This window comes from Musca vetustissima, unplaced genomic scaffold (genome assembly GCF_032173495.1).
Source record: "Musca vetustissima isolate MV318-11 ecotype Yass unplaced genomic scaffold, APGP_CSIRO_Mvet_v1 utg23084, whole genome shotgun sequence".
Taxonomy (NCBI): Eukaryota; Metazoa; Arthropoda; class Insecta; order Diptera; family Muscidae; genus Musca; species Musca vetustissima.
The window spans coordinates 66931-80587 of NW_026883647.1; the positions used below are offsets into that span (position 1 = coordinate 66931).

At 33.7% G+C, this 13657-nt stretch overlaps 1 protein-coding gene across 1 annotated transcript in view; it reads left to right on the top strand.

Annotated features, from left to right (window-relative positions):
* The window catches only part of LOC133330569 (mucin-2), a 254746-nt gene that overhangs the window by 58621 nt on the left and 182468 nt on the right, over positions 1-13657 (top strand). Inside the window, exons 8-9 of the mRNA XM_061539007.1 lie at positions 2576-3237; positions 10162-10254. Coding sequence (XP_061394991.1) covers positions 2576-3237; positions 10162-10254 — 755 coding nt within the window. The remainder of the gene's footprint in view (positions 1-2575; positions 3238-10161; positions 10255-13657) is intronic.

Sequence of the window (13657 nt, forward strand, 5' to 3'; positions counted from 1 at the left end):
AAGAAATTCCAAATTGTTTTAAAAGTGTGTTTGCTATAAATTTTGCTGGCCTTGTCTATCTTACACAAGTCTGCGTGATTTATTTTGAAATTAAACAAAAAAGGTGAAATAATCGTTCTAATGTGATTTTGAATATTAACGTATAATTTTGGAATAAATTTGCTAATAATGGGGATCTTCGGGAACTAACAAGAAATGTTTTTTATTTTGAATTTTTCATTTTTCTAATATGGTTGATATGAGTATTTATATGAACATATCTAACACACATACCAATGTCATATCAATAATGTCGTGACTTTTGAATTTTTTTTTCAAAAACAATAACGATTTGCAGTATTATCTCCCTTCAGCTCAAGGCACTTATAAATAGGGTCGTCAACCAACTAACGCAAATGTTACTGCAGGCATTTGAAAATAATGTTTCCTCCCCAAGAGGAGAACGCCGGGATCAAGGACAAGGAAGGGAAGTTCGACGTAAAAATATAGGCCAACTAGTTAGAAAGTATCAGTGTCAGTCTTCACACTTTGACAGATGCCCGACCGGGCCAAAATTAATCGGGAATTTTGTATGGTTTCTATGGTGTTAGGACCTTGAACATACTGAAAATGGCAAATTACATTTTGAATGGGGTCTAGTGTCCTCTCCATGAGAGGAACGCCGGATTCTAGGGCGATGTTCGAAAAATATGGAATAACTATTTAGGACGTATCAGTGACAGTCTTCAGTTTTTTTTTAGATCGAACTTCTACACCCTCCATGAGATGGAAATTTCAAATATCTAAATATTATCAAGACTTTTATATGGGTGTTGTGGCGTGGTAAATTGCAGAAAAAAACGAGACACAAAACTACAGGTATTCAGGTACGAAAATTGGGTTAGGACCTTGAACATACCGAAAATGGCATACAATCTTTGCAAGTAGTCCATGAGAAAACATGGACCGTAAAGATGCCAAATAGAATCCGGAATCCGACGGTGTTAGAAAGAGTACATGTCTGGCTCTCATATGAACTAGGATTATTGAATTCGCTCTAAAATTAACAAAATGGCGGACCTTTGAAAAAATATTTTTTGGAAAATCGCCAAGTTAAAAAATAAGGAAGATCTTCACCGATTGGCTTTATCCTAGTTCATACGAAAGCTATACACTCACAGAGAAACGTGTAAAAATTTGGAATCGATTGGGTTATTAGTTTTTGAGTTATCGTGCTCGCCATTCGCAAAAGAGAAAAACGCGTTTAAAGTTTGAGAAGCCATTTAGCCGTCACTTGATGCTGACACAATAAATCGGCTATATCTTCAAGAGTTCTTGAGATTTTCACTTGCAATTTTGTAGAGACATTCTTGAATTAGTGTAGAATCGAATTAAATCAAAAAAATTTGACCCAGAGAATGAGGGGGTCCCCTTAAACGAAACTTCATTTAATTTATTTTTTTTATTCAGCAAAAATCCAATGTGTCAAAATGTAGCCACTTCCATTGAAAAAATTCGGTTAAGAATGTATTAATAAGGTAAAAGAAGCGGACCTTTTATGTAGGGTCATATCAAAATTTGGCCCTATATGTATGTACACTACACAAATTTAATATACAATATACCAAATAACTGTCACATCGGTTGCGTTAAATTTTTCAAAATACCGAAAATGGGATGGTTCCGTTTCATGGTAAACTAACATTGATAATTTTTGGTAGGACGATCTGTCAGCTCATAAGAATTTGATAAATCATATTAGAGTGAATTATGTTAGAAAAAAATGCCCAAAATACCGAATAATGGGCGTTATCATTATATGGCGGCTACCGGGAAACATATTTTTCGTATGGAGATTTCCTTCTCAATGAGAATCCAAAATACTAAAATTCTCCCTAATTGCTGGATATTCACGCTCAAGCTTCTCAAAATACCGACCTCGGGGTAACGTTATATGCGGGTTTCCCTAATTATATAAGGGTTTCCCCCGAAACATGAGTCAATGTTGATAATTTTACGTAGGCAATGAAAACAAAACGTAGTAAATTGCAGCCATCGAAAATTTTGGGGTATTGTTATATCGGGATATACCAAAATGTGGACAATTTGCAATACCAACCATCCTAGAAATAACAACAATGCTAGCGCATATTTTCAAAGCTATATCTCAAATACTGCAATCTCTATCGTGATTTCAACAGAGATCGAGAATTTATATACTTTACGGGATCTCCGGTTAATATTTCTATGTGTTGCAAACGGAATGACAAATTTAATATACCCTCCACTCTATGGTGGAGGGTATAAAAACAATGAACATGTGCTACAAGCATTAGCATTATAACAAATATATATGTGCACATTTACAATAAAAGAGATAAAAGAAATAACAACAAAATTGTTTATTTTGCAAAACTAAATTTATAAAAAAAAACTGGAGCAAAATAAGCATACAAAAGCAAAAGAGTTTGCCACCTTAGTTTGTGTTACTAGCTATGTAGATAAATTCTAAATGAGCCAACCTCTTAACCGTTAACAGCAATTTTTTTACAACCTAAACTCATACAGCAATTTTGTTTAACTTCTTTCATTTTAGCTTTAAAAGCAACGACTCTACAACATTGTATACCTCACCTGCCGGATCAGCTTTCAAACCGGCCAAGTCGTTGGAAGGTCTTGGTTTTATCAACATTACCGCACACGGCAATCAATCGCCAAACGGACCACCATCTGCTTTTGCCCTAACGCGTTCGTTTACACAACCGCTACAGCCGTTAAGGCATTCGTTAAGTAACGCCAACACGGCCGTTGTAACTTCGTCCTCGACGCCACCACCCACTATATCGCAAACGTCGTCAACATCCTATAAAGCCTGCCCATCAGGTCTAGTGACACGTAAAACGCCCAATCGTAACGATTCCAGCCCGACAACAACCGCAACAGCAAACAATCAATCCGATTTAACACATTCGTTTACCGGCGACTCGGGTCTATCGTGTGACAGCAATAGTGAACAGCGTATTTTCGAAATGTCTGGCCTAGAGCACGATGTCGATATGATTGAAAATCAAGAACCAAAAACCCCATTGAATGCGGCCGATGTGTCGTCGGGTTCATCGTCGGGCAGTGGCATTGTACGTACGAATAGTGTACGTGCTCGTGCCAATATGTTCCAACAGCTGCAGGAGAAGACAAATAACGGAGGCAATACCACGAATAATGGCTTCAATCGGGAAGAACGCACTTCGCCGAGAAGAGGTAAGTGGAAAAAAACAAAGCAGATGTTGCTATTTTATTTAGTCATATGCGGAAAGGAGTTAATTGTGGACTTATTTTTGTGGTTATAAGGACTATTGTAGAGAGATGTTATCCCTATATATAAGATACTTATTTTTTGACTAAGCAGAATGTAAATTATTGAAATTGTTCAGGGCTGACACGGTTAACGTGAAACCGTACTGTTCGTACTACTACTAAAAAGAAAAACGCTTTAAAAATGGTGTACGGTCCCAAGAGTTTTGTAAAAAAAATTGGCGAACAATTTTGGTTCCGCTCGTCTGGTAATTTTTCATGAATTTTTGATATTCATCAGGGATTTTTGATATTCATCTGTGATGACCGGTTAATATCTTGAGAGATCTAGTAGATCAAAACTTCATTTCATTCCATTGGAACGTTTGATGTTTTCAGCATAAACGTACTCCGAACGTTGTTACGTACTACCATGTGTTGTGTCACAGTTAGATGTGAGCAATCTAGTTCGCTTAGGGGATCGATCTTTCTCGTTCCTTTAAAAAAAAACTAGTTCCTTAATGTAGTTCTTTTGATCCATGTAGTTACTTTACTACATACAGTTCCTTTGCTCCAAATAGTTCCTTTGAATCTCTCTCTTTCATTTTTTTTCTTTTTGTTTTTTTTTGTTTTTTTTTTTTTTTTGTATATAGTTCCTTTGATCCATATAGTTCATTTTCTCCATTAGTTTCTTTTTCTTTTGATTTGTTAAATAATTAAAAAATTTTAAATTGTGCAAAAATTAAATGAAGCTACAGAATTCAACTGCAGGACGATAAGCACAAAATACTTTTTTATAAAGAAATAAAAATATTTCAAAAAAAAAAAAAAAAAACAATAAAATTTAACTATCTACACAATTTGAAATACGAAAGAATGAAGAATATGGGAACGAGATCAGAAAAAAAGAACGAGAAAAAAGAAAAAGAAAAAAGAACTAGATCAGAAAAATGAACTATATTAATTGAAGAGCTGGAACTAGTTCCGTTCGTTCCTTTCTCGGAATAGTTTCAATGGACTAGTTCGTTCTGGAACTACCCACCATCCTATAGTAGTGTGAAAAACTACCTTAATGAACTGAACGGTTTGTTCTCGTTGCATTCCGCAGCATTTGTCAATAGCCCAAGAAACAGACCCAGTCGAAGAATCATCATGTATATGGGCCGAAAATAAAACAGTAATCGACCATATATCCAATCAAAATCTAACGTTATTCGTAGAAGAAGTACTTCGGTCGACGGTTTCTTCGGCAAAACATGTGGTGTGGTGACTGTTCCGACTACCCACAACCACTATTTTTTTGCCACCGATTTTAAATTTTAATATAAGAGACGGTAGTAAACATATTTTTCCAAATTTTCTAACTTTTTTCCGATTATTTTCCGAGTGATCTGCTCATACTCTGAAGGGAAATCTAATTGTATGTATTTTGAGAGTTAAAAACATGGGAGCCACATAGAGATAGAGAAATAGTTATGGAAGCAAATGAATTCGGTTTGTTAATGGGAAAATCCCCCAGCTGTAAATTTGTTCACATTTTCGATTCGATTCAACCATCCGATATTTGTCAGAATTTCGTAAAAATCACCAGAGTTTTTTACGATTTTTGAATAAAGTATTCAAAGTACTTTCCGAAACATTCATCTTCGAATGTTTCTTTAGCGATTGGTCCGAAATTGTGCCCAAAATCGAAAAAACTCTCAATATTTCCCATTTTCACTCCTAAAGAAACTCGAATATTCCTTCCGAATTTTTCCTACAAAACGATCGTAGCACCTTCATACAATTTTGTTCCAATATCGGTGCGAATGAGGCATCAGAATCGGAAAGATGTACACAATTTCGTTCCGAATTTTGAAAAAAAACTCGGAACAAATTATTAGGGTGTGGCAAGTTCTATTTAAGAAAATACACAATTTGTGCAAATTTCTGGAGAAAGAAATGGAGATATCTCGGAAACTATGACAGTAAATGCAGTCATTGCCGTATTAGCCGAAATTTGGTATTTGAAGATCTCATAGTGTAGAAAATCTTATAAAAAATATTAGTATTTTTCCACTTTGTAGGCCGCATATACCAAATATCGGCATTTGTTTGGGAACATTTTTCTCCGGAATTGGCTCTAATATAAAATTTTGGATTCTCTTCAAGTCTTTCTATCAAAATTAAAAAATCTGTGTTACAGCCCTTAGTTTGCAACCAACATCTTCTGTTTATTCCCAATCACCAAGAAAATGTTTCTGAGTTGGTCAAAAAACATGTTTTAGAGATTTCTCAATCGGAGAGAAAAAAGTGCTTTGACGAGGGATTTTAGTGCCTGGAAAAGTGTATAAGTCATGCCAGAAAATATTTTGAAGAACAATAAAACCATTTTTGGTAGCAAATATTCGTGTTTTCATTATTAGTCCAAAACTATATATAGTAGCCCCTTGGTATGTCGCTATGTCCAAACTCCCGGAGCCCTTGTCCCAGATATTCTATGCTGTGTTGGATAATCGTTTACACCCCTTTTTCCATGCTGATTCACAAGTAAAGTAAAGATTTAACATTATTAAACATAATACAAATTATTTCGATTTAATAGAAATTCTATTACACACAGAATCATCATCATCATCATCAATTACTCATCATGAAAAAATGTCAACAAATATTTATGACATATTAAAAAATAAAAACATTTAGTGGTTTTATTGTTGTTAACCGCCAAAAAAATGTATGTTTAAATTAGAGCAAACCTATTTTATTTGAAATTTAAACCCAACCAAGCCAAGAGTTTTTCTCCCCATAAACACCATAGAACTGAGCTAATTGTCCACAATGACTTATGAGCTCAATTTACAAATGTTTTAACTGAAAAAATGTCTCATTACTGCTAGGTAATTCATACATACATATGTTACTTATGGGTGAGGAGAAATTCGAGAAGTTAGCTGACTTGCTTATTATTTAGTTTTTTTTTCCTCAAAGAAGGTAACATGAAAACTGTTTTTTAGGTTATTAACTCATAAACAGCAAAACAAATTTGTCAACATGACATTTTTTTGGGTTTTTTCTACTTTTCGGTAGTTTAGCACTATTTTAATGGGTTTTAGTAATACCCAACAACATTTATAACTGAACCGAAGAAAACACGTTATAATTTACGCTTTTATGATTTTGTTGCAAGAACTCCTCGCTCGATCCCAACCAGCATTTAGCATGACAGAGAGGCCTGACAATTGTTATGTATGTCTCAGACGCTTGGGCGCTTGCGCAATATTTGTAATAATAAAAGTAATTTTCATAGCAAATGTGTGAAATTTTGTTTGAGGCGTTTTTAACCCATTAGTTGCCAGGGAGAACAAAAGAAGAACATATTTTTAAATTTATAAAAATATAAACAATCAGTCAAGTATTTATTAAAATACCACGGTATTTTAACTTTTCTTGAATCTAATTTCCGAGTCTTTGCTCCATTTCGTTGACATTCGAAACTATATCACAGTAAATAAAATCCAGTGAGCGGAGCAGTATAGTCGGACAGTATATATGATACCCTACACAACTTCCACGAAAATCTAACTTTCTGTGGTTATATATTCTGAGTATGGAAAATATTTCGCTATTTTTGCACCCTCTTGGCCGACTAGAGGACAACAAATATTACTAATATTCAGTAAATCCCTTCCAATTACTTGTCCAGATTCCCTTCACCGTGGATTGTGTTATGATGTTCGACTTTCAAAATTCACCGAAAATTATAGGCGTTATCCTTGACCATACCTGGATCCTCATGGAAAATTTCAAAGCGATCCGCGCTGTATTTCCGCCTCTTGTGTGGTAATGTGTTACTAAATAATATCTTGTAAATATTTAAATGTAACTCCCACATCCGAGTACATAGGACAATATAATTGGTATAAATTTAAAGGTCAACCACTCCTCTTGGATATACTATCAACTTCTTGGCTCTATGTCATTCAGGAGTAAAAATATACGCTATAGAATACAAATTTTGTAATTTTTCACATAAAAGTTAGGGTCCATTTGACTCGCTAAATATTTATCGATCTTTATCAAAACAGGCATGCTTATTCTTTGGCCCAATCCCCTTCTCCATGTAGAAATTCGCTGTGTTTGGGCCATAATTTTGGCCTCTAGAGCGACCAGAAAATCAGATAAAAATTTAGTTTTTGGTCCATTTCATCCCCTAAATATTAACCGATCTTCATTGGACAGAACCCATCCTACATGCAAAATGTCGTGAAGATTGGTCCATAACTGCGGCCTGTATCGTGTTTACAAATTATAATGGACAGACGGACACACATGTCTAGATCGACTCAGCTAGTCGAGATATAACGATCGGTATACTTAAAGGTGGGTCTAGGACCAATATTTCGCTGCGTTACAAACTCTTGGAGCTGCACAAAGCTATAATACCCTGACAACTTAGTTGTGTAGGGTATAAAAAATCAAATCAGTATAACTCCCATGTCCGAGTCCAAACATCAATATAATTAACAACAATTAAATATCAACAAATCCGCTTAGATACATTGGCAGCATCTCCAGACTATATACAAGGGATGACATATCAGCTCCACACATTGGCCGGTCTAAAATGGACTGTTTGAGTCGATGTGTGACAGCTCGCATTGTCATAGTGCTCAATGCATAGTCTTCTCTTGTTCATTTTTTTCGGATTCCTCCGAAAACTTCAGGTAAAAAACAGTCGGAATTAACCGGAATTAACGCCCTATGTTGATCAAGCTAAGCAGTCGCCACATATACATGTTTAACCATGAAACAGATGAACATTTACTTCGAAGAGTAATGGTATTCTTTTACGAAAAAAATTATTGGATTTGACTCGCCTTCAAAGACCCACATGGACGATTTCTGTATTGATTCGGACTTCCGCGCATAGATCCATGATTCGTTATGGAGGACAACGATTTTATTTTCCAAAATTCCTATACCAAACGGCATGATCATTTTTAAAAATTTTACGATTTTGTACATTTATACGGCCAGATGTTCGTGAAATGTCGAATGTCTGCTATTGATATATCACATAATGATCTTTTATTATCATGGCATGATATGTGTATACAACACAACACATATTCGTACGTCAAACCGGCATCTTTCTAAGTTCATCGATTCTTCTTAGCGTGATAATTGACATTGAAAAATCTGAAAAATGATCGCACGAAAATGTTCATGAGTTAATACGATTTTTTCAAGCCACTGTAAGCAACACAACACATAATCGTACTTCAAATCGTACGTCAATGCTTACTCAGTACGTTTATGCTAATAAGTTGCTAAAATGATATTCCACCTGTAGAAAATTTCATAGGCCTTTTGCCTATAGAAAGTCTCCATATAACATCTGAAATATCTAAAAAAACGAACTATTAATTACTTTTTAAAGAAACGATATTATGCCATAAGGTTACCATATTTTGGCCTATTTATACCCTCCACCATAAGGTGGATGTATCATTCCGTTTGTAACACCTCTAAATATTCACAGAAGACCCTATATAGTATATATAGTCTTGATCAAAATAAAAATTTATGTCGATTTACCCATGTCTGTCGAAATGGCAATATTTAAGATAGAACTCAACAGAATTGGCTGTAGTTTAGTATTTTGGGTTCTCATGGTATAAAACATATCCGTACCAATATTTATTAATATTGACCCAAGTTTCTGGGTAGTCGCTATTTTGGGGATTCTGAAAACGGTTTTCAACCAAATTGGCTGTAATTTGGTCGTTCGCATTTTCATTGGGTGTCAATTCTCACTACCAAAAATTATTAATGTGAACCCAATATTCAGGGTACCTGGCCCAAATTAAGATAGTTTTTAAACGGAACTAACAACACAATACATATTCGTACGTCAAACCGACGCATGTTTAAGTTCATTGATGCCCTCTTGTCGTGATAGTCGACATCGAAAGTTCTGAAAAATAAGCACATAAAAATATTCATGCAATAATTGAATTTTTTACCAAATCGATTTTTCAAATCATAGGAAACTTAATAGGTGTACTTATATAGGTCTTCAGTTTATATAAAAACTCAAAGCTCGTTTAGATATATAAAAGCTCAAAAGTTCGCTTAAATGTTCTTTATCAATTGAAAACTAAAATATCCTCGGTATATAACAAAGCTTTTTATAATATGTATGTCTTGTCTATAATAATGCACAGGATATCCATCAGATCTCATTTCGTAAGAAATTATATGCCATAAACTTCCCATGTTCTCAATATATAGAATGTCTACAATTTATTTCTTTATAGAACACCTCCAAATCTTCTTTCCTATTATCTAAAGCTAATCGTATATAAGTTTATCAGTTCAAATGTCATAAAAATATCAAACAGATATAAAAGCGGAACTTGTGAGCTTTTTTAAAATGTTACTAATATTTTGACTCACATAATCAACATAAATGGGGTCTTATCTTAATAGCAATTATTGTAAATTCGTTATACATTATTTGCTCTTGACCGAATTACTAAAAATATGTGAACTACTTACGGAAATGTGGTCAAGAACATGATGTAAATATAATGGGTAATTAATTGAAGTTTTATTGAATGTAATAAACAAATAAACATCTTCGAGGGGTGGGAGACATAATAACAAACAGCATAAAAATAAACATAAACACTTAAGTTGCTAAAAAAATTATTGGTTTCAATAGGCTACCATTAAGCAATATGTTGAGTAGTAACCATAGAATATTAAATATTAGAACGTGGGCTTTAGACATTATTACAAATCATTCATAACAGCCTTTAGCCACATACAATGTATAATTTAGAATCTTTAATATTGTATGTAAAATTTTAACTAATTTAATATGTATTTTTTTTCTATTTTTAGTACCGCGTCGTTTGTCACCTTCTCCAGCTGCCAACGCTGCCGATGAACCACGTACACCCAATAATCCAACTGTGAATCCGGATGAAGAAATCGGTATGTTAATTATCAGCAATTTACCATTGCAATCAATGGCCAATTGTAATCAAACCCCCATTCCCTGCCGCCTATTATTTTGCAACACTAACCATAATTTCGTTTTGGCCAATGTTTTGCTGCCAAATCAAAATCCAAATTCAATCATTCGTTCTCGTTCGTTGAATTTTACGAATGCAAAATTATTTTTATTTGGACATGGACATAAAAATGTGTTTTTATTTTACGTTTGCTCCTCATTGAATGCAATTTTTGTTGTTGTCGTTGTTCTTGTTGTTGTTGTGATTCTTATTTGTTTGCAGTTATATTATTTGTTGTTGTTTTTTAATACGACTACTACTACTACAACTACTAATCTTTAAAGTGAACAAAAAAAAAATAAAAAAAACCAAAACCACATTAAAAAATATGATTATAAATCAAAAAATAAATATTAACAAAATCGCAATTAATTCTCGTTGCTATAGCGAGTATAAAAATATGCCGACAAGTCATAAAATTATAGGGTTCGACTGAAGGAAGTGATAAAAAATATTTTATAATAGAGAGAAATTAAAGGCGGAAATTTGAATATTTATTTTATATCCGTTTAGGGCTTATGATGATATTGTAAAAATTTATTGTAGTAGATAGAATATTTTATGTATAGGTTGGATACATAAGTTCTATTAGATTGCTGGTTTTTTGTAGTCATACCCCTTCTCATGATATTCTTGCCAGAGAGGGCCTCTAACAGGGTTTCCACCCGTACATCACGTCTTAATGGTCTGCTGTCAATAAAATAACTCTTCAATAGTCATAGAAGTCCTCTCAAATGTCTTTAAACCAATTAAAGAAATTGTATGTTCGTTCAGAAACGTTCAGATCTGAAAAAAATTCAGATCATCTGCTTTCTTACATATAATTTGTTAGTTGAACAATTTATAATAAGTTCTTCTATCAGATGAATACCTCTCAAAGGTATTTTATGCGAATCAATCAATGGTCTCCTATGTGTCTCAAAAGCCTTCTATTCGCAGAAGACTTGGCATAGGACTTTTGTTTTTAGAATGCATCTTAAAGGGTTTATAAATATAATTTCTCAGAGATTTTCTTTTAAAAATAAGCTTCTCAAATGTTCTCTATCCAAAGAAGAACATTAGATTTTCTATCCATGTGCTTTCCGAAAGACCTTGTGTCCCTGGAAGAGACAATTTAAATGACCGTTATCCCTAAAAAGCCTTTATCTTCGAAGAGTTCGCCAAGGTCTTTTATTTTTTTAGAAAACAGTCCAAAGGTTCATATCCTTAGGAAATCCGCTAAAGGTAAACTTCTCAAATATACTTACGTCACAGTCTGCTATGACTAAAACTTCTTGAATATGTAAAGGACCACTCGAAGATATTCTGATATTAGATGCCCTCATAAATATCCAATCTTTATAGTAGATCTCTCGAAGGACTTTCATTTTAATGAAGACATATGATTAATATTTTTATAGATGTTCTCTAGGTCTTCTCTCTATTGAAAATTTAGCGAAGATGACTTGCTATTTGTAGAAGACCTCTAGGTCTTCTTAGATCTTCCTCTTCTTCCAATAGAATATCTCACAAAACTGTTTTCTCTTTATAGAATACACCTTAATGGAAATCGTTCAAGATTTCTCTTTGGAAAATACTTCATGAAGGTTTTCTCTCTATAAATGATCCGTCTAAATTCTTCACAGAGGTCTTTAGAAAAATGTTTTTTTTTTAGATATGTCCTATATAAAGGACAGCATTTTCTCTTCATACAGAAAACTTCTTTAAGCTTTTTGTTTACAAAGACCTCTTAAAGGACTTCCCTTTTAAATAAAACTTCTCAAAGGACTTCTCTGTATACAAATGTCGAGAGGTATTTTTTTCTTTAGAAAAATATTGTAAAAAATGCATATAGACCTATCAGATGTTTTCTTGTGATAGAAGGCCTCTAGATATTCTCAATATACCGAACTTCGATAATCTTCTGTGTGTATAATACCTCGCGAATGTCTGTCTTCAAATTATAAAATACTTTGTGAAGGTTTTTCACTTTATGGGAAAAACCTCAAAGAATCCATCTCGAAGAACTTACAATAGTAAGTTAAAAAAATCTCCTTTAAGTCCCCTCAAATGTTTTCTGTGTATAAAAGACACGTCGAAATTCTTCTCCTTTGACGATCTTTCAATATTTTTCTTCCACAGAACACTGTAGGAAAATGTTCCCCTCGCCAAAGATTTCACTTTGGTTATTATATATGTTTTTACATTGAATAATTAACTCTCAGGGGTTTTTACTTCTTAGATGTGCTCCAGACCGTCAAGCTATCCCTCTGTCTTTTTTTAAAGTATGTATGTATCTTCCTAAAATATCACCTCTTTGTGAAAATTCTCTCTGAACGTTCTGTTTATAGGCAATCTATCTATATAAGGTCTTACGATCCCCTGAAATTGTAAAGATCTTAGAAAGGCCCCGTAAAAAGTTTTATAACTATTGAAGAAATTTCGAAGCACTGCATAAAAACCCCCACAGATTTTCTTTAGTAGACCCTCATTTATAAGACCCACTGCAAGAATTATTTATATATTATTATTTTTCTATACGAGGGCAGTTCGGAAAGAAAAAAAGTTAAGTGGTTTGGAAACTTCCATCTCTGTTATGAACACATGTTAAATTTTGTTTCGATCTGGCAATTTTTCATTTAGAAACAGCTGTTAAAAAAAGACGTATCCGCAACTTTATCAATTGAAAAATGAGAAATGCGTTCCTGCATTGTAAAGAAATTGCGGATGCGTCTTTTTTGAAAAAGACCTGTTTCTATATGAAGGAGTTGCCAGATCGAAAATTTAACATATATTCATAAAAATTTTTATAATTATAGAAGAAATTTCGAGGCACAGCATAAAAACCCCCACAGAGGTTCTTTAGTAGACCCTCATTTATAAGACCCACTGCAAGAAAATTTTATATATTATTATTTTTCTATATGAAGGCAGTTCGGAAAGTTCCTAGCCCAGCACAAAGAGCGCGGTATAAATAGAAAAAAATTAAGTGTTTTAGAAACTTCCATCTCTGGCAACTCTTTCATTTAGAAACAAGTGTTAAAAGAATTTTATCAATAGAAAAATTAGAAATGCGTGCCTTCATTGTAAAGAAATTGCGGATGTGTCTTTTTTGAAAAAGACCTGTTTCTATATGAAGGAGTTGCCAGATCGAATATTTAACATATATTCATAACAGAGGTAGCAGTTTCCAAAACGCTTAACTTTTTCTGTTTATACCGCGGTTTTTGTGCTAGGCTAAGAACTTTTCGAACTGCCCTCGTATATACTTGCAAAGAAGGGGTAGACCTACGATTCAGAAAATCTGCACCTTATTGAATTTATAAAAACTCTCAAATATTTAG